This window comes from Cyrtonyx montezumae, unplaced genomic scaffold (assembly GCF_038088225.1).
Source record: "Cyrtonyx montezumae isolate F1298 unplaced genomic scaffold, pur_monq_1.0 scaffold_4, whole genome shotgun sequence".
Lineage (NCBI taxonomy): Eukaryota > Metazoa > Chordata > Aves > Galliformes > Odontophoridae > Cyrtonyx > Cyrtonyx montezumae.
Genome location: NW_027072045.1, coordinates 9,921,278 through 9,943,461, shown reverse-complemented (window position 1 = coordinate 9,943,461; position 22,184 = coordinate 9,921,278). Strand labels below are relative to the sequence as shown.

At 39.5% G+C, this 22,184-nt stretch overlaps 1 protein-coding gene across 1 annotated transcript in view; it reads right to left on the bottom strand.

The window, feature by feature from the left end:
- SORCS1 (sortilin related VPS10 domain containing receptor 1) overlaps window positions 1–22,184 on the bottom strand; it is a 269,239-nt gene that overhangs the window by 12,198 nt on the left and 234,857 nt on the right. Inside the window, exons 19-23 of the mRNA XM_065746947.1 lie at window positions 17,245–17,431; window positions 12,746–12,879; window positions 11,041–11,164; window positions 10,015–10,127; window positions 6,914–7,045 (exon numbers count right to left, since the gene is read on the bottom strand). Of these exons, the coding sequence (XP_065603019.1) occupies window positions 6,914–7,045; window positions 10,015–10,127; window positions 11,041–11,164; window positions 12,746–12,879; window positions 17,245–17,431 (690 nt within the window). The remainder of the gene's footprint in view (window positions 1–6,913; window positions 7,046–10,014; window positions 10,128–11,040; window positions 11,165–12,745; window positions 12,880–17,244; window positions 17,432–22,184) is intronic.

Genomic DNA, 22,184 nt, shown 5'->3' with positions numbered 1-22,184 from the left:
CCACATATTTCCTTAAGTATATACTCTCCCAGTAGTTTTCAGAGTACAGCTTTTTACCAGGGTCTTTATAAACTCTGAACAGATCTGAAAACGAGTAACAGCCCAAGATGTGTAGCATTTTAGCACTAGAAGATCTTGTAAGAATCAGACATCTGCCTTCCTTACACATACTTCTGAGGGAAGAAAAGATATTCAGATATGTTTTTTAAATGTTTGTTCATTTGGTAGAATATTTTAATTTTCCCTTCTATGGTAAGTCAGAGTCTCTTTGAAACATACATATATACAGCATAAAATAAGAAGAGCAAGTAATAAATTATTTCCATACACCTAAAATAACTTGAAATATAAACCATCTGTTCTGGCTTATAAACCTCATTATTTGAGCACGTACACAGAGTTAAAAGCCAACTTCACACTGGGATTGGTCACAACTCTCTGGAGTAAGTTGGTGCTGATGTTGTTTCTGGTCCTCACGTAGTCTCAAGGGGATCTGTGAAGCCTAGGCACACACTCAGACTGGAGAAGTGACATTTCTGCCAGTCTTATTCTATCAGTTCTGCTTCTAGTTCGGTGGATCACAGGTTAGTGAACTTTAAGCTAGGTGTGGGTCTGACTCTCATATGGTTTGTGTTGAATGTTAGCAAAATGTTTTGGAAGTAATTCTCCACACAAGGGCTGATCTCACTCTTACTGAGGTAATGAAGATGGTTTCAGTAGAAAATAAGGTATTTTCCCTGCCTTTTTATCTTCATTTCAAGTAGTACCATGGAAACCTTTTCGTTGACAAGGCAAATGAGTAAATATCATAGTACTTTTGCCTATTTATTTAGTGAATAAATACACAACTCTAACTGAACAGCTAGATTTTCAGCTGGGGAACAGGTTAGCAACAGGAATATCCTTGTTCCCCTCTCACTCAAATGTAACTAACACAGTTGAAGATATAACTTCTTAGAATAGCAACCTTCTAATTTATAGTCTTGAAGAGTCTCCCTTGTGAAAATAATTAGCTTTCTGAATTAGTTTTGGTCCTTAACTGAGCCTCATTGACTTTATCTGCTTCATTTGCAGAATTAAGCATGATGTGCAAAAAATAATTCAGTAATAGAAACCATTCTTCATGTATCATTTTTCATCAAAGGACACATAATGAATAATAATAACAGACAATTTGTGAAGGAAAAGAGATTCCAATTTAAAAATTGAACAAAACAAAAATTAATTTGGCTTCTCTTAGCATTTTGTCAGAATTAGGACTATGAAGGAACTGTGAGAACCAAGAAACAGAATTGTCACTCAGAAGAGCATTTTCTCATTCATTTATCAAATGTTGAAATCTCTGGTGTAAATAGATTTCTACTAACTGAATGTGATTCAAATGTGCCAGTACGTACTAGTTAAGAATCTAGATTATTTTTTAAGATAACGTGTAAGTGTCTCAATTAATGAATGCTACAGTCCTGTTTAGTTTGTTGGGTAAATCAATAAACAACTGAAGAAGGAATTACGCACATTGATTGGTAGGAAACAACTTGAACTGGTAGGAATAAAGTGAATCAGGAGTCAGGACAAACACAGATTACATTAAACTATGGCACTCACCCTAAAAAGCCTTATTTACTTCACACAAAGCCTCTAAACCTCACTTGTCTTAGCTCTAAAAAGACTACAGCCACTGACTTACTTGGGTGAAACAGAAATTTCTTGAGGTTCTTTGAGGAAAGATGTAAAAATCAGGCTGCCATTGGTACTGAGATAAGAGCACAAGTTGGAGGACATGTCTTTGGCTAGTACGGGACAGGAACCGACCAGAAAATACAAACCCAGAGACCGTGGACATAAGAACAAGGACACACTTTAGCTAAGGAAAATTGACTAGGAGTCTTGGGAATCTAGGTCTACTCTGTATATTTAGCAAGAATGAGGAGGCAAGAGGACTGATACTCACATGGCAGTTCAACGGCATTGTAGCGGAAATCTGCTGTTTCAAGTCACATCCTGAAACAGCGATTGAGAACCTGGTGGGAAGGCAGGACCAACACGGGAGCTCAGGTGCATGCAATGCACCTGACTGACAGATAGAGGCGGAGCCACGATCCACCCCTTCCCAAACCTTAAGGGTTGGCAGAGGAGGTCAGAGTAGCTTGCTGGAGATCCCTGCCTACCCGAGGCCTTCCAAAGATAAACAAGTTTTCTTCCTTCATTTCTGCATCCTCATTTGCTGTAACCTAGAACTTGGCCACCCTGCTATTACTGCAGTAATACTGTAGTATTATTACTGTACTTTCCATCATATTATAGTATTATAGGCATTAAAAGAAAACATGCAGATAATCTTTTTTGGCACATGAGCAGCTGATCAAGAAAAGCTAGCTGAAGAGAAAAAACAACAGGAAAATGTTTGTAATGTTCCACTCTCTTCCTGTTTTTCTTTACCTCTTAGTTGCCAGGCTTTCCTAAAGCATCAAAGCTACAGATGTTTAAAAGAAATCTCTACTAGCAAAGTTAAGATATTTGCCCCTCTTCTTCCTGAAATTTAATTTCTAGGAGTGATTAGCAGCATTTTTTGTAGTCTCTGAAAATGTTCACTTAGTCATTACCTCGCTAAAATATGGAGATGGACATATCTGAAATACACGGGACAAAAGAAAAGGAATGAAAACAAATATACTAACTTGGGAAAGGGGTTAAGGACCCAGCACAAATAAATATAGAAGATATATCCCATACAGTGAAGCAGAAATAAAACTAAAGCTGGTTTAACAGTGAATCTAAGATATATATACACGTACTGACTTGTGAACACTAGTTTCCTTAATGTTAGAGGTATTTTGTCTCCTCAGTTAATCACTGTCCATTTGATATTTAGTCATCCATGTTATTTCCCATCTCTTTGGCTGGATACAGATAGTGGTCACAGCTGCAATATGTTGATCACCGTTGGCTACTAACCAGCTGGTGATGCCATTTGCCAAAGACTCCATCATGCTTGCTACATTGCTGATAGCTCTTTCCAGAGATAAGATTAATGGCTTCAAATGTCACTAGGTAGTTGCTCTTGCATCTTGTTTACATTTTGCTTTTACAGTTATTTTGAATAGGCAAGGTAAAAGAATGCAAATGGAAAACAGGGGCAAACGTTGAAAACTTTACTTGATACCAAAACACCTCTTTTAGAGTTCTCATGTATCTCCTGCTTACATTCAACTATAACAAGAGATACATTACCTTATACTTTCACAAAAAGTCCACATTAGAAAACATTGTGGAGGAAGAAAAAAAAGCATAATTAAAAAGATAACCCTTCAGAATCTTCATATGGAATAAAAACATAAAGTGAAAAAAGTGAGTGATTGTGTCTGTTTGTACCACTGCCCTCAGCTGAATTAAGTACAGTATTCCTCCTACTGTGCATTCATTTTGAATTGCTTTAGTGCTAAAATTACTCAAAAAAATTACTTGGAATATTTCTAATTAAAGGTCTGCATTTCACAGAAGAGGAAAAATTCAATGCTTTTCAATCCAGCATATCTGAATTCTGTAATCATCACATTCACCAAGCTGTCCTTACAGACAGTTTAACAACTGCATTCCAGACCAAGTGGTCAATGGTTATTTTCAGTGGCTTTGTTTTGCAAGATGTGAGATATTTAAAATTGTTGCAGTGACAACATGGAAATGAAGCAGCAGCATTTTACAGCTGTCAATTGTTTCTCCATTTTTAAGCAGGTTTCTGTCCGTCCTGCTGGGAAACAAAGCAGGGGAACCAGTGCCATAATTTAAGAGAAAGAGAAGAAGGAAAAAAAAAAAGGTGAATTTATATGTATGTGGAAAATGTTTGGGGATTCCAGGAAACTACCTTTTCATTTTTTATAAAGCTATGAAGAATAAGTTTGTATTGATTACAGAAAGTAGAGTGGAGACAGTGATCTGAGATCACCACACCATGTGTACTTACGTGTCGGATGGAATTGTCCTATTTTGCACTTTGAGTAAGTGTCTCTAGTCTCATGCATAACATTTCTTTCATTTGTCAAGAACAGTTACTGATCTAAAGGGACTTTATTTTCCCCATGGGAAGCATCTGGAATGCAGATTTCAATTTTGTGAATGTAATTTGTGAAGAAATACGACAACAAATGGTACTTGTATGGAAAATGTTAAGTCATGGCCCGAGCCAGTGACTGAGCACCTGGTGAAGGGTAAGGCTAGCCCTAGGAGCACAGATGGAAGAATTTCACCTGTGCAACAAGAAGTCAGGCTCCACCACTCCCTAACCTCATTTTAAGGGCTGGCTGCCACAAAGGAAATAACTGCTCCTTGAAGATCACCTCCTTTGGGTTGTTTGGTAAGCCCTGATCCTTGAAAAGTGGTAAGCAATTTTTTATTTTTTTTTAACTTACCAGATTGTGACCTTTATCTTTCTTGGGCAACTGAAGACTGATTTAAAGCTATGTCTGGTATTATCTTTCTCTACAGTACTGTGCTTGGAAAATATAATTTGAGACACTTACATAATTAGGGTGGAAAAACTTGAGGAAAAAACTGGCATTTACCATTGTGCCACGTAGTTTCAACAGGAGCAAGAGATGTAAATGCTCCATTCTAATGGAGAACTGTATTGTTTAGTGCAGTCCACAGCCTGCCCTATTTGCACTGACAATACAACTGTTTATGTACCCAATGACTCATGACTTACTGTGTTTACTCAACTTTAACAGGTGGAAAGTGAGATCTAGATTCCCGAGGGACAAGCAGACACACAGCTGCCTCTGAACTCAATGGGAATCCAGAGACCACCAAGAGTCTTGCCAGAAAGACCTAAAAAGTGTGCAAATAATAATAAAGAACCTGTACAGTAAGTGCTTACTTAAAGCACCTTATTCCCTTGTAGGGTTTGTACAAAGCATTTCCATTTGGTTCCTGTATAATTTGAAGTTTCCCCTCCAAATTAGAAAAGTTATCCAGAACTGTAACTCCTTTGGGTCTGCACCTGCAAATGCACAAAATCACATACTAGCCTTTGAATGGCTTGCTGCTTGCTTGTGAATACAAAACAGATTTTTACTCCTATCAGAAACAAAAACTATACATCATAAAGTACCTAAGAAGCAACCTGAGCTATCATCAGCAAAAACATTTGCTCTCAGTATTCATCTCAGCAAATGAGTTCTGAACACTTTGAGAAAAGAATAGGAAAGGATTACAGGCCAAATTACAGGATAACAAAACAGGCACAGTATCAGAATGTGCTTCAGAGCAGAGGGCATAAAAACCTTTTGGGGCCATCCTTAGGCAGCTCCCACTGAGAACAATGCCATTTTCTACTAGAATCCTCCAGAAGGGGAATGTAGTAGCCACAGACCAGTAAGAAATACATCCTGATGGTCCTGGTGGGAGCAGGGAAGATATTTCTCTGTAACAGCTGGTTGCAAATGCCAAATAATTTCACTCTCTTCAAAGGTTACCCTGGGTCCTGCAGGATGCCAGAGAAGCTGCAGGATTCCCATTGAAAATGACATTTCTTCTCGTCCAATTTGAAGGGTTGTGAGAGCACCATCAGGACTCTCTTTCTTCATGTTCACAGAGATTCCATTTTTACAGGTGGGAAAAATAGGTGGATAAGAAGAGAGGGAGTAAATAGCAGAATATAATGAATTGCAGAGTGTTTAAAGGGAGCTGGGACAGATGTAAACTTTGTTCATGGACTTGCTTCCTTACTAGTTTGAGATAGAGTAAAAGAAAAGGGGGTGAGTGAGAAAGGTGAAGAAAGATTTGGAAAAGCAGTTAATCTCCACCTTTTTTCTTTATTATATGGGTGGAGAAAAATCGTAGAGGAAAGGCACTTATGGGGAAAAAAAGATCACGAAGGATGCTGAGCAGCAGAAGGTTTAAGAATATGGTTGACCTAGTGGACTGAAGCCTATATATGGAAGGAATATAAGAAGGGGAAGATAATGCTGATATATGCACTGATGGGAAGATATTAGTCATCTACAATTTCAGGGAAACTACAAGAAAAATGCTAAATTCCCTCTGCCATCAGATGGAGTAGCAGGCACCCAGAAATGCTGAGCATTTTATCATAACACAGTGACTCAGATTTGTAAGCTAATAGCATCTTCTACCCTTATACTTATAAAGCTCACACCCACAAGGGTGTATGTCTGCTCTTGGGCCACCTACATGCTTATAGACAGATACAGTGGTGCTCCACACAGGGCTAATTATCTTTGCCTCTGGAACTTGAGATAACAAACTGGGAGTTATGTCAAGATTTGTCTTGCTTCTACTTCTAGTCACAATCAACTCATGATCAGAACCTTTCAGGTCTTGCAGTTAGTTATAGTTCTCCTGTTGGTCATATAACCTATTCCAGCTTCAGACAGGCAGTCAACCCCACTGCCAGAATTATGAAGATGGCAAGCAGGATAATCTAACATCATTCCTTTGTCTTAAAGCCAGTGAAATTCTGGTCTTTCTAGGTGTACCACCCAGCCCTATCCTCTAGAGTTTGTTCATATTTTTAAAAATCTCATGAACTTTTTCTCATGAGGCTACTCTAGTACAGGTGGACAGGAATCATCCCCTAAATCCTCCTGCTGTCATCCAGATTCCATGAGGTAGAACAGAATCTTTGTTCTCTCCTAAGGAAGAGAAGTCATTTTACAAATTTAACTATACTGAGGAATACCATATGAGTTTCCACTCCTAAAATACACATCCTAAGCTGGTTTCTGTGAAAAACAAAGGAAGAACTGGAAAAACAATGAGGATATTGAACATAACACGGTTGTTGTTTAGGTGTTGGTTAATCTGATGCATTTGTACCATAATTATTTGACTTGGAAATCCCATGTACATAAACAAATGTAAAAATATGTACTTCTCCAAGAAGTGGACACCATACCTGCTCTAGGTCTTCTGCTGTTCTTTTGTTTCCCCCTGTGGCATCTTGATATGGTAAAATGAAGAGTTCAGCAGATGTGGGCAGGCCAGGGAGCACTGCGACCAGAATATGCTTGCTTGAAATACCTGTTGCCTGATACATAGACAATTAATGGACAGATAAACAGAGGAGATGGTACTGAATGCTGACAACTTCCTTCTGAAAGCACTCCAGTTCTCACAGAAGTGATGTGAGCTGCACTTTGTACTACAAAGAGAATCTTGTTAAAATCCAGTGCAAGCAAAAAGTTAGTGATTAATAATTTTACTGTGTTCTGTAGTAAAATATACAGGGTCCTGAGGCAACAGTGATTGTCAGACGTGCCAAAAGGAGCCCCTAAATATTGGTCATGTACAGTATAAAACCATAGAATATCCCCAGTTATTATTTATTTTATCTAAATGTAGCTGTTTTAAACTTGTCTGCCTACTCTAAGCTGATCCCTGAGCATTTTTATTTTATCAACGGTCAGAAGTAGCCTGTTAAAGGGCAAGGTATGTGGGCTAGATTACACTGTAAAGGTCCAATTAGTCAAAACAGAGCCTAAATTCCTTGGAGAGACTCAGGGAAAGAAAAGAACATGAATCCCCAAAGGCATACAAATTCTTATAGTTCACATCCTGAGACAATTCCACGAGTTAATGAGGAATTTATTTATTTACTATCATTTCAGACCCAAACGTCCCTTCAACACAAAATTAACCAAAATTCAGAAAACAAATGCCCCACAGACATCACTGCCAGCATCATTCCTGTGTATGGGTTTCAGCTGCTACTATCAGGACATTGCAGAGTTCTCCAGAAATTGAGTTGTTGGCTTTCAGGAAGTTCTGTGGGCCAAAAGGAGGAGAAAAAGTTTGCTGAATCTTCCTTTATCGCCTCTTTATGCTGTGGGTTATCCAGCCTGTCATTTAAATCTTTGGTTTTAAAATGCTGATTTTGGTACATCCATTTTCAAGGGGGGAGGAAAAGTATCCTCACTTAAGTGCAGACCTCAGCAGTTGGATGCAACTCAGAGTTTCCTGCAGACAGAACATGAAATGCTCTGACATTAATTAGACCTCATACTCATGAAGTAGTTCAGAAGCCAAGACTTGGAGCAGCTGCTCCTTGCAGGAAACAGCGGGCAGAGGATGTGATGACAACTGAACTGTGATTAAAGTTCTCTATCACCTCCACTTGTGACTGCTGACATCTGAGGGAACACCGTGGAGAGCTATGAAAAAGGACCTCTTCCCTTTCACTGCATACCACAAAAACAACAACAAAAAACAACCCACAAGCTTTCATTATTCCTGTTTTTTTAGTGGGGGGTTTAGAAGAAGAATTATAACAATATAAAGGTATCATATGTTCTGTCCAAGTAATCTGTGAAGCTAGGTCTGGTGTTATTTGTACCTGCCTAACAGGTTGTTTTAAGATGTCAAAAAAAAGACACAGGATTACCAGTTAATGTAAAGACTTCATTTTCTGAGGCTGGGAATTATTATTATTAGCTGGAAGCTTTTGTCTGATGTACTCAGTTCATTCTTGTCTTCAGCAGAAGACAGAACTCAAAAAGTCAGTGATGTGAGGAATAATTATGATTGTAATATAAAATTGGATATTTTGTGATAATCTGAAATTATCCCTACATACAGAGAAGATCAGATTTTAGTAGAGAACTATAATTTCTTATGCAGAATTTTTATCCAAGTCTGTAGGACTCCTTAGTAAGAATGGAATACTTAAATAAAAGTTCATAAAAATTTATGGCACAGCTATAATTTCCTGTTGAATTATTTAGTTATTCAACTTATTTTTATACAGTGTATTTAATTGCATTAGAATCTTCTGGTTTAAACTTTAATTTCTATAGGAATAGCAAACAACAAAGACTTATTTAAGGTGAATCATTTAGCTATATAAAGGGGGATAATTAGCTATCAGTTTTTTTCTTATGCAAACAACAAAAAGACTGTGCTTTCACTGCTCTGCTTCTGGAATGTATCCTTGGTACTGTGGTTTTAGAATGCTTTTTTTTTTTCATGGCTGGATTTTCTTTTATTGAGTTGTTTATATTCATCCTGAAGATAAATGGGACCTTGAATACTCAATACAGACATAAATAAGTCAAAAGGACAAGCTTCAGAAAACTGAGGGATGTTTTGGTGTTTTTTTTTTGTTTTTTTTTTTTGCTTTCCTCCTCTCCATTTTCCAGGAAAATGAAGAAAAAAAACTCTCAGTAACAATTCAGATGAATTTTCTGCATTTTTTAAGGCTATTTCTCAAATTTTGAATGTAAACCAAGTTTGTGGGTATTACTAGCAAGCTTAACTGTTATTCATGGCATCATCTAAGCGAAAAGACTAGAAAGACACTGTGTATTAATCAGGTGGACACAAATATGTTTTGAACAGCTCCTTCTGCTATTTTTCTGCTCACCTGAGAACACCCCCACCTGCCTATTCTAACATTTCTCTGCCTCTTAGTTTGAAACCTGAATCTTCAGACAAACTGTTTTTATGATATTCTGTTTCACATTTAGAGAAGAAACTTCAGAGCTTCTCCCCTGTGTTAATGGGAGAAATAGCACCCAATCTTGACCATGAAACTCAAGCTATATGAAAGATGTAAAGTACTTACTGTGGTGCTCTTCTTTGTAGTGAAAATTGTTTTTCTCTTTGGTCTCCTAAGTTTCTACAGCATATTTGTAATTCCATTAGAATAGCATTACTTTCCACAGCTGTATAAGAACAGCAGTAAAAGAGGAATTGCAATGCAGCAGAAAGGGCATTTGTAAAGCTATGGACACACAAGTAATTTGTTTTCCAGATGCCCTTTTCTCTGAAATATTCCATTAAAAAGAATAAACTGAAGTCTGACACTGAGCGCTAGATTGTGATAGGATGGGATCATTTCACCTGTATAAAATCTAGGATTCTGGACTCAAACACTCATCTATCCTCCTTTTATAGTTGCAAAGGACAGAGAGACTCCTTGAAAGAACAATTTATTCAGCCCTAATACAGACAGAAAGCAGAAATTGAGCCACCATAAGATAGTTTGTGCACATTGCTTACCTCCACCAGAGCTCTCTTGACTACTCGGCTGATGTCCCTTCTCCATTCTGGGATATCTGGATTGTAGTCATCCAGATTAGGGGAGAATGATAACCGCAAGGACCGAAATTGCTCTGCAGATACAGTGACATGATGGTAAGACATCTGAAAATATCTTAGTGCTAAAGGAGCAGAACTCAGTGAAACGTGCTGCAGTTTGTATTTTGTTTTTCTTAATCCATCTGCAAGTGATGCATATGCTGTCAAAAGAATCCAGCATTAAATCTGAATGATTCACTGCTCAAGTGTCACGAAACTGAAAAAGGTGATAGGTCCTTATATTAATAGGTGAATAGCGTTGGAAAGGGAGCTGTGTGGAGAATGTAAATGCTGCCTTAATCTTGATTTTTGAAGAAAACAAACTCTGCAAAGGAAGCTGTGATTACATTCTCATAGACATGCTCCATACACTTGAAATATTAAAGGTGGGGAGAGGAATAGCCTTGGAAAACACGGTTCTTAATCTTTGCTTTTGCTAACAGAGATGCTCACACTGACCACTTTCACTACATGCTTAGGGAATTCCCAGTGTATCTGGGACTGCATCCACACTGTATGGCATTTGTTTGTCCTAACTGCTTCTGAGGCCTGAGTACAATATCAGAGCAGTACAGATTTTTGTACCGGACTGCAACACACTGCATTGACTTGTTATTTGAGCCAAGCAGCTTCTGTGTGAGTAAAGAGGCCTCTACTGGCCAAGAAGGGAGAACATTACAAAATAGCCTAAAATTCTGATAATCCTTTGGGACTAACATATGGTGATAGATTTGACACAGTGGGTTCTGGGAAGCAGAGCAGCACTCTAAAATCATCTGACTAATGTCAGTCAGAAGCCTTCAGAGGCACTGTGCTGAAATGATATCACTGGAACTGAGCTTAAAACGTCTCTCAAAGCATCCTGAAATTAAGACCTTATGTTGCTGCCTGCATCTTTAACTCTTGATTATGTAGAATCCTATGTAAAACAAAGGGGGATGGGCTCACCATACACAGCAATGGTCTTTGTGTCCTGAAGAATGGTGTTTCCTGCTGAGACCTGAACAGTGATGGTATTCATCCCTTCCACAGAAAATGTAAATGTGATGCTCCCTTCCAAAGTGATCAGTGGCTGCAAAACCATCAGAAGAAGAGGAAGGAAGTTAATAACTGTAAAGGAGAAGCAATGATGAGTTTAAGCTTATTGGGATGGTTTTGGGAATTGGTACCAGCCTGTAAACTTAGATGTAGAAAGCCAATTTTCTGAAGGCTGCTCAGGGTGCCTAAAATTTACAAGAGAGAGTTACTAAGCTCCTGCTATAGGGCCTGCAGTAGCTGTTTCCAGGTGGCTTTCTGCTGAGCATGTTGTCTGTTTGGAATCCCATTTTGAAGGGTCTTCGCTGCACTCTCCAGAGAGGTGCAGATCCTAACAGGAGGGCTCCCCAGACTCATTGCTCCAATGTCACGCTCCTTTCCCAGATCTAGCTGTGATTTGTTTAAGGTACTTAAGGAGGTTGAGACAGAACCGGGAGACAAATCAACATTTCTCAGTTGCTCTACTCTGTTATCCCTAGACATGGAGACATTGCTTTTGGAAAACGACAGGTTTTAGAGAGATCACAGATTCCCTCAGCTTGGTCTGCTGTGCAAACCAGTTAATCAGTGAGCTGTGCTCTCTTTCAACAGCCTCTGCCCTAACTTCTGTTTTCGCTTATTAATGATCTCTGGATGAGATCTTCAAAGCACACAGTATTAAGTCAAACTGTTCCCATTGTAGTCTGTAGTAAAATTCTCACTTCAATGAGAACAGAGTTAGACCAACTCTGATCACTTACGAGCTTAGAAGATCAGAGGGGAGGTTAAAAGGTGAGAATCACAGCTTGTAAGTACCTCAAGGGAGAGACGATTTCTGATACAACAGAGTCCTTTAATCTACACACAAAGACGTAACACGATCCAACAGCTTGAAACCAGAGCTAGATAAATTCAGACTACAAACACAGGGCATATGTTTAACACTCAAGATAATTAGCTGTGGGGAAAAAGTTGGGGGAGAGGGTAAGAAAGAAGCAGTGAATTTTCCATTATCTGAGGGACAAAGCAACAAAAAAAATCAAATTCTACTTTAATCACTAAAAGGTAAATAAAGCCGTAAGTATTGATGCAATCCTCTGACCTGCATTATATAGAAGAAAAACATGTAGCTGAAGGTCCCTCTCAGCTCTACAAAAGCCATGAGAACCTTTCCCCTCCGAGACTAATAGGGGTGTGGGTACTGCTGCCACAAAGGTACGTGCAGTAACAGCTGCAATGCCAGTGCAGATTTACCAACTCTCAGCAAGCACAGAGGCAGCAGAATGTGCTGTAGGTTTAGTTACAGTTTTTGAAGTGAGCGAGAAGAAAAACATACTAGAAATTCTTTGGGACCTTGGTTCTATACATCTATCTTGAATGAAAATGCCAGTACAAAGTCATTGGCAACTTGCACAAAATGCCAATAAACCCTGAAGCTAAGCCACTGCAATAATCACAAAATGGTTCCCACGTGTCAATGCTGGTAAATCAAAGATCCAAGAATTAGTGTCTCTTCCTCTGATTTACAGTTTTCTTGTGTGGGGAACTATTCAGAAGCATTTCAGACCCTTCTCCCCCTTCTTCCCCAGTCAGAGTTGCTCCATGATTGTTCTGATTTCAGCCCATAAGGAATACAAACCTCTGTGTTGTTCCCAAACCACCAGACATAAGTAAGTGTTCCCACTTGACTTGGCCACAGTACTGCTGTGGCATTGACCTCCTTGTTCTTTGTGGTGACAAATGGGAGAGATAAATGAACATGTTCCAAAGGACCTGCAGAGACAGAAACAAGAAGTGAGTCCTCCCTCCGTGTGAAATATCAACTTGGAATGGAGAGGACCTGAGGGGAGACTCACTGGTTTGAGGAAAAAGTGTCCTAAATCACTACGGAGCATGACATTTCAATCTTGGGTTCTGTGGAAGTCAGAAATCCAGGGACACTATACACCACTTAAACAACAGGGGCAGAGCCCAGATGTATGAATAGGGTCTTCATTAGGAAGACATAAGAATGTGCAGGACAAATGGCATCAGTGGACATGGAGCATCTCTGCTGATGCAAACTGTTATGATTTGGTGAATGTTGATAATACTGTATCTATTTATACCAGATGAAATTCTGCCTGAACACAGTTATTCACTGACTGCTTTCATTTTGTGTTACCTTATACTCCCTCTTTTTCTCAATAAACTATTTTATTTTTTAGTATAAACAGAACATAATTCATTTGACAAGTGACATTATGCCCAGGGTTACACATTTCTCATCTTCTGAAGACAGATGGGCCTTTGGTATTACATCTTGTCCTGTAGATTATTTTTTAAAATGTGTTCTGACTGTTTGCTTAGAGAACAAAGCAATTGTCTTAAAACTGACAGAGAAAAAAAACCAAAACAAAACAAGAAAGACTTCCCAGGTGATACAGGGACATGGGTTTCTAAAACAAATCCATTTCCTACATTTCTGAGCTTCCAAGTGATAAGAAGTGGAGACCACAGCCTGAGAGGATCGACTGCATTGTCCATGTGGAACTGAGATGCCTTACTGAGGGATCTTTTTATATTTCAAGAGTGGATTTTTCTGAAAACATCACATGCATACATAATCACTTAGAGCTTGGTTTTCAACCTGGAGAAACACTACATACTGCAGAGTGAACACCCCCGGACCCGGTACCTCACACACATGCAGAGAGGCATGTAAAAATTCATTCAAACCAGACTGTATAAACAATGGCAGTATACGTGACAACCACTCTTTCTGATTCATTACTAAAATGCAGATTTCTCTGGGGTGTAGACACAGCCACTGATTAACCTAATGCAGCCCTATTAAGAGTCACGATCGAACTGACCATAGACTGTTATAGACCAGATTGTGGCTCATTTTTCCTTCAACAATCAGCAGCCAACACCCCTTTTACAAATTCTTGAGAAGCTAGAATTTCATCCTTCAAATTATAATTGATTTTCCCTGCTCAGGCACATTTCTGTGACCTGCAAGACTTGAAGAACTGCAAAATGGCAGCTTTCCAAGCCGAATATTTTGAAGCTCTGATATCCTTTGGGATGTTTGCCAAATGCCAAGTATCAGCACACACCTCTGAAGGAATAAATTTCCTAACACCTGATGTGGTGACAGTACTGACAATAGTGCCCATGTAAAATATAATCTAACGTAACTACACAGCTGCTCTGAATATAGCTTAAAAGATCACACATTGCAGAGGACACCCAGCCCCTCCTCAGGCCTGTGCCGTGTCCTGCTTTGGAAAGAACATGAAAGAATGACTCAAGCCAATTCTGCCTCGGCATTTCTCCACGCATAGCTGATGGGTCAAAGTGGCTGAAATGCTGAGCTATTATCTGGCCAGCAGATGGGGATAGCTCATTCTGGATGGGCTCTTAAGTGCTGGGAGTCTGCTTCTTCCCAGGTTTGTAGGCTTATTTCAACACTGTACACTGTATAAGTCCATGAATTGGTCCATGGACACCAAAATACTCCTGCCTCACAGTAACCTGCATCTGCGGAGCTCTAAACCAACAGCAGCAAAGGGTGAGCAGGGCACCAGAAGGAAGCTTTCCTCTTATTGTAGAGATCACAAGCATTGTGGCTCAGTGCCTACAGCTATGTCCTCGCCAAAGCTGCTGGTCACAGGTAAAAAAGGGTGCTGGAAAGCCCAAGGTCGCTCACACTCAGTTCTGTAACAAGAGGTCCCCCAGTCAGTGCCCCTTCTACAACTCTCTGGAAGCTTGGACTGCATGTTGCTTTCCTCTGGATCTTAGCAGCACAGCATATGTTTCTCTTGTCAGGTCACGTATTTTCACAAGACTTCCCAGAGGCCAAATTCATGCTTACACACCCCAAGCAAAATAAAGTAGCCTTGCTTACTAGAGAGCTGAGAGGCAAAGCAAGCATTTCCATAGGATTTAGAAGCTTTTGTGGATCAAGGTATTAGGCTTTATAAGGCACTGAATTTATTGCACAACTCCAGCTCAGCCAATCTATTGCTAGTCTGAATGGCACTGTACTCAGTCTGTAAACTGAGATTCCTAATTCTTCTCACGTAGAGAAAGGAGAGACATATCTTTCAGGCTGTGGCTTCTCTGGGAATCACGCACATATAATCTAGGCCCGGCTGCAATGATGATGCAGTGACATCTTTAAGTCACATATTGACTTTATCTAAACATAAGACAGAACTATATGCTTTATCAGCTGCTTAGTAGCATGAAGACATCTGGATATTGTTTCTTAATTATACTGCTAAAACAATAAAGACAGTTCTTCAGCCTTCTACGGATTGAGAAAATGAATTAAATCAGCTATAACCCAGAAAGCCAATACGAGTAAGGGTAAGGGCTGGACACCTGCCTTCTTCTTCTATTTTGTGGTTGCATGAGAGACTGGTTATTGTTGTGTGGGCTCATTACTGTGCAGATAGGCTGAGCGTGTGCAGAGGTCCCCATGGAATCGTCTCCTGTCAAACAGCAAACGATTACCAACCCTGCTCATAGAAGGCTGTCAGAACCTCTTGTGAAATATCAACCGCCAAAACACTGCTCCATTTGTTTCCAATGACCTTTTGCACAGACTGGAAAAAGATAATGACCACAGCTCCTGTTGAGATGACTTTCATAACCAGCAGCAGAAGGAGGATTGTTGCATCCTGCAGCTCCCCTGCTAAGCACCCAAGCACAAGCAGGAATGCAAACTGCACTGTGACTCCAGAACCTTACCTGCAGACAGGGGCACTCTCCACTGGGCCAAACCTGTGCTTGCTCAGTTGCTGAAGAAATTATGTGAAAGCACATAGCTATTTACTCTGAGCAGAAATCCTTTTCTATCATACAGTGATCCTCAAAAAACTAACAAAATCTGCAGCTACCTAAAAGCTGAGACCTTACCTTGGGCTCACTAGTACCTCAAAGGTATATAGAATAAGTACACAAACAAAAAACCAAAGCTTGATAACAACCTGATTTATCAGCAGAGTTCTTTTTTACCAGATAAGAGTTTTTCATACACATTACACTGCTGAAGGACTATGTGACATAAAAGTTTACAGCAGATCAGTATCAGGTAAGGGATTAGTAAATGGTACACTGTGATCATTAACCCAGTGGTCTCATCTGTTGCTATAACTGTGCACCATTAAAGATCTGCCCTCTTCCCCTAAAGAGGCAGCTGATTTTATGCTAAGTGAAGTAGCTCCAAAACCACAGTAACAGAATGTGGACTGTGCAGAATTATCTAGGCAATATGTGGAATTGCTTTGGCAGAGGCTAAGTAGTATTTCTATAAGCATAACTTAAATAAAAATAACTTTTTGTAAGTTTAATAATAAATAATGTTTAACTTTTTTTCTCAGTAAATTCACATAGATACACAGTCTGAAATGTAAGTAACTAAAAAACAACAAAAATAACAAAATAAACTAAAACAATCATACCATGTAAAAAAAATTATGGCCCCAAACAAAACCCAGCAGAGATACTACAAAACTCTGATAACTGTTAAGCCCTTTGGTTTCACAGGCATGTTCAAGACTAAAGATGAAAGAACACACTGCTGGTTTTATATAAGGATTGAGATACATTTCAGGTGTAAATTGAAGAGAGCTGACGTATAAAAAGGTTGAAAAGAATAGCAAAAGACCAATGTGAAGATAATATTTCTTCTTGTTATACTCCTTAACACCAGGATTTTGGTTCCTATGACAACAGAAAGACTGAAATGCACGAGTTTCCATCCCAAATGTGGCTGCATTTCATTAAAGGGCAAAACATTGTACAAAGTGAAAGTCAAGGTTTTTAAAAGTGATTAAAGATGCTGGATGTGTCCATTTTTCTGTCACTGTAAACATGCTAATGACAGTGCATTTCAGAAAGGAAAAGACTACTCTGAGGTGACTCAGATTAGACCACCCAAAATTAGAGGTTAAACATGGTTCAAAAAACAAACACTGCTATTCCTCGTGTCTCCTCCCATTCTGGAGTCCTCTGCTGGAGGACACACATTCACCATCTCCCATCACTCCATCCTCCTATATGCAAAGTCCAAACATCATCTCTCAGAGCAAGTGATAACTCTTTTTAGGAATGACAGAAGCTAAAAATGAACATGAACATACATACACGTTACATGAAGGTAGAGGACAGCGCTGTCAGATCCCAGGCTGTTTTCCACCAGCACGGTCACTCGGAATATGCCCACGTTCTGGTAGGTGTGTTTGATCCCATCTTCTGTTGAGCTGAGATTGGCATATGAAACAGCAGTGCCATCACCAAAATCCACCTGAATGAGAGATCTTTGGAGGTCTCCCTGTGGTGACAGAAAAAAGAAAGGGTCAGAATATACTTCCTTTTTTTTTCTGAAGGAGACTTCCTGGCAAATCAGTTCACAGTCTCTGATGTCAGCAGTAGCTCTGGTGGGAGCTACAGAAAACGACTGAAAGAGTCTGAAGCAGTGGAGTGATTTAGAGCATGTTCACATTCCTGATGTCAGCAGAGGAACGGAGGTCACCTCATCAACTTACTCAGCAGGCACTGAAGAGAAAGTGACCCTTCTTCAGGTTAACTCAGCTGTATTATCAAAGGTGAAGTATTACTGAAGGTGTACACTGTAGCCTTGCTTTCCTATCTGTCGGAAAAGACAGGGATTATTTGTAAACATACCAGCTCCTTTCCCTGGGTTTCCTTATTGTGAAGAGCAGTGTTGCAGTGGGACTGGTACTCATCTCAGCAAGCACTGAGGATGTGGGTAACTGCCTCAGGAGCTTTTGGAACAACCCACATTATGCATTTTGCATTTTAAATCATAAAAAGTAGGTAGAAAAGCGCAAGAAGGAACTCTGAGAAGTCCTCAGGGATGGGTCAACCTTATCAAAGCAGCAGGGTGTTAACAGAACCTCTTCAGCCTCACGTGATAACATTGCTTTCAACAGCTTACAACTTGTTCAGTGGCCTGATTTACAGTGAGCTGGATTTGTATTTATTTCAGAATAGCCACCAACACCACTGACACTAAGTGGGATCCTCTGTAACTGCCTCAGAAGAGAAGGGCTAATGAATTGACAGGGCTGATTAAACTCTTCTCCTCCTGCCTAGAGATAATCCTATCAGAGTGGGTTTGTAGCACAACTCTGACTGCCACTCTCTGACATTAGTCTCCTGGGCTGCTAATCTAGCAGGTTTCAGAGCTGTTACAATAAATTACAATAGATAAATAAATAAATAAAATCCACAGTTGAGGGCAAAAAAATTTAAACCAAAGCCAAGGATATCAGAGATCTGTGTTATTCATGTCAGACACTTTAATGCAAACCAATCCTAGAGCAGGTTTTAATCTTCTGCTATGGATACGGGATTCCAGCCTGCTGTATGTGTTGTTGTCAAATGCCAGAGTCATCCAGTCCTAAAAGACATTTAAAACTCAAAAGAGGAGGGTGATGTCATTTCCTCATTCTGCTTTACAGACAAAAAGCAAGTTTCTGATTTTTTTTTGGTTTCCAAGCTAGTTTAACAGACAGAGAAGTAAGTCTCAATTGTACACTTGTATAATTGTATATTTTCTCTTTCTAAGAGCGCTCCTTGGAGGCTCCACATGATGCCTATATGGGGTATTGTCCAGCTCACTGCTGCTATGCAGCAGGTAATTCCCAGGCTGGTCCTGAGGCAGCTGGCACTGTCTGGAAGAGTGTTCCTAAATTAATAGCCAAAGGCAGTCCATAAAACAGGCTGAAAAGACACTCAATTTACTTTGGTTTCCTTCTTCCCCTACCACCCTGAGATAGAAGCAGCCCACTGGATGCCCAGCTGGAAAGAAAGGTACCCATGTAAATGGCTGGCATCAGGCAGGTTGTCACATCAGAAAGGGAAATGTGTATGAGGAAACTGGAAGAGAATCATTCGCATTCCTCATGTTCCCCCAGTCTTTTTATCATTTGTTGTGAACCCAGAAATGGTGGAAGTATGGCTGAATGAGAAGTGGGGGGAGCATCAGGATAGCAAGAAAGATAAACTGTTCCAGACACTGTTTGTAGAGGTTAAAGTGGTACTCATTATGCTGCCCTGGCACCCTGCTGGAAGCTCAGCTGAGGCAAAAATAACTGCATCACTCTGCTCTGGACTATCCCAGATTGAAAGTGTGGAGAGAAAGGCATCCCCTGACTGAAGCATGTGCCTGGGGCTTCCTAGAGATAACCCATGCCATTTCTCTCCAAGTCCAGAAGGTACAGACAGTTAAGTTCCCCAGTGACACAAGTTACATGAAAGAGGATGTGCAAAGTTTCAAACAAGATAACATCACAGAATCATAAAAGTGGGAAAAGATCGCCTCTAAGATCACCAAGTCCAATCATCAAGCCATCATCGCCATGCCCACTGAAGCATATCCCTCAGTGCCATTTCTACCACTGTTCTGTGGTATTTTGACTTGCTGCCCTATTTGACAGAGGCAACAATAATATATACCTCCAGAGACATAGACGAGCATGCATCGGTTTTCTGAAGCACTGTTAAAAGCTCTTCCAGTTCCTCCTCTATGCCCATCATTGCTGGGGATTTACACTTTTTTTCACTTTTTTTTTTAATTTTTACTGAAAAGAGATGACATTCAAAAATTCAGCAAAGCCATAGTGCTGGGATAAAAGCAGTCTGCATGATTAAAACCACACTGCCACAGTGACCCTGCTGGCTTTATCATATCTGAATATATTTGAGGTCATGCGGCTGAGATATATTTCAGGACAAGGTATCTTCCTCTTTGTATTTGAAGTAGCAGTGAAGATGAACAGTGCGATACCACATTAGAACAGCCCTGTTTCAGCAAGAGTAAAAATTCATGCTGTAACAAATGTTTCTTCTCATCTTCATTTTCTCTATAGCCGTGAAGCTAACAGTGTCTACAGGTGCTGCCAGGGAAGGGAGCCACTTCCAACATATGCAGAATCTAGATTTCAATTTTTCTTCCAAATTCCCTAGGGAGAAAAGATGCTGACAGAGACATCTGAGAATCTAATTGGAGAAGAGCTTGAGCTGCTGTTCCCACAACCTCTTTCATTCGTCTTTGCTTTTTCTGTTTTGTTTTAAAGCCCTTTGAGCTGGAAAAGCACTTTCCATTCAGTAAGATCCAGGCTATAACACTTCTCTGAAAATGCCACATTTTGAAAGGCTGACATTTAAAATTCTATCTTAGGAAGGGAGAGAAAAAAAAGTCAGAAAAACAAAGAGACTGTGATTTTGACTTCTTTTTTTTTTTTTTAATGTTTTATCTGTTCCAGGAAACAGTACGAGCAGAATAAGACAGAAGACAAAGTAGGAAAGACAAAATCAAAACATTTCCTTACAGCCTGCACCTGATCTACATCAACCCCAGCTCCAGAGAGCCATTTGCAAGTGGCTGATTTACCAAGAGAGAATTTGTTTTGCAACAATTCAATGCATGTACGTACATCTTGCTAAAAATCTCTCCTTTTGCTTTTCTCCTGGCTTCTCCTCAGCATTTTGACAAGTCCAGGGCTACGTGACAGGGTTTTCTGAAGCTTTTAGCCCGATCAAGGTAGACAATAAAATTACTTCATTATTTCTGCAGTCACAGCAAAGCACTTGGATGCACTTGGTGCTGAGCTGTCTTTGTGCAGCCTCTCTAGCCTTCACTCTAAGAGGTCTTTAATGCCAGTGCTCTTAGGCACTGAGGGAAAAATCTGACAAGATGGCTGCTTGTGCTGATAGCTATGCTTTCAGTGCCTGTATTTTAATCACATTATGCTAGGTATCCACAAATATAATAGCTGGAAAAATAAAAGTACTTTCAGTGGATAGATTATATTTTTTAACCATGTATTGGGTAAAATATAAAATATTTTATTTATAATGCATTCCAATATGCACAAGGTTGGGTATATATGAAGCCTGCAAACTTGATAAACATTTTAGTTCAACCAAAGACATAAGCATATACTGAACTTTGAGTGTATGAGTACTCCTTTTAGCCTGAGAAAAACACCTGGGAATTAAGAACAATTTTTCCCAAGGCCCCTTCTTATGTCTTCTTCCTATATACCACTAGATACTGAAATACAAGCTGGAAATTTACTGTTTTCTAAGGGATTTTCTCATCAAATGCCTACAGGATTTCTAAGCATAAACAAAACACTCTCCATTCCCCAAACCAAAATACACTTTTTTCCAAAACAATAAAGCATTCATAAGACACAGATGCTTCCAACAGACTCCACGAAGCCTCCTGCCTGGGGATATGCCAAGAACTGTCTATATACTTCATAATGATATTGTTACATTTTGATTACTTTCATGGAGCCTTGGTATTTCGGTGTATCTGAGGTTAGGGCTCATTCAAACTCATCACAAACACTCTATCTGAATCTTGCCCAGGAGGTTCTCATCATGAATTTTCCATATTAACTTACAGTCTTTGTATATAAATTGAAGTATTAAAACAATGAAACACAGTTCGAGGTTTTTAATTTTGTTTCCCATGTTTCAGATTTAATTTTTAAGTCTTCAATTATGCATCAACTTGTGCCTCCTTCCTTACAGATGCTGAAAATGAATTTAATTATCCTCTGCAAGAGACAGACACCACTGCTGAACTGTCTTCATGAATTAGTGTTTTAGAAATCTGTTTTGTGCTTCATTTAGAGCAACCTCTTATACACTGTGACATTTTTCTGTCACCATTAGAAAACATCCATCAAACATTTCCAATGCAACTGAATATCTGTACGTGGGATAATTTTTGTCTTTGTTTAAGGCATATACTTAATTTAAAAGATACTTGCATTCAACTTGGGCAAACACAGGAAACCACAATGAATGCCTATGAAGAGATGCTGTTTGATGGCTGAAGTTGATTAGAAATGTGTCTTTAATAAGGCCCAATACGTGTACTTCTTTTTCTACTCCAACACAGTTAATTGTACTAATTGAACATTTCATTATGACTGCCAGTTCTGCCAGCACGACTCATCTATGAACTTTTTTTCTACATGAGTAATCTGTGCTCCACAGGAATCAGTAAGTAAAACCTCTCAGGATTATGCCAAATAATTCAA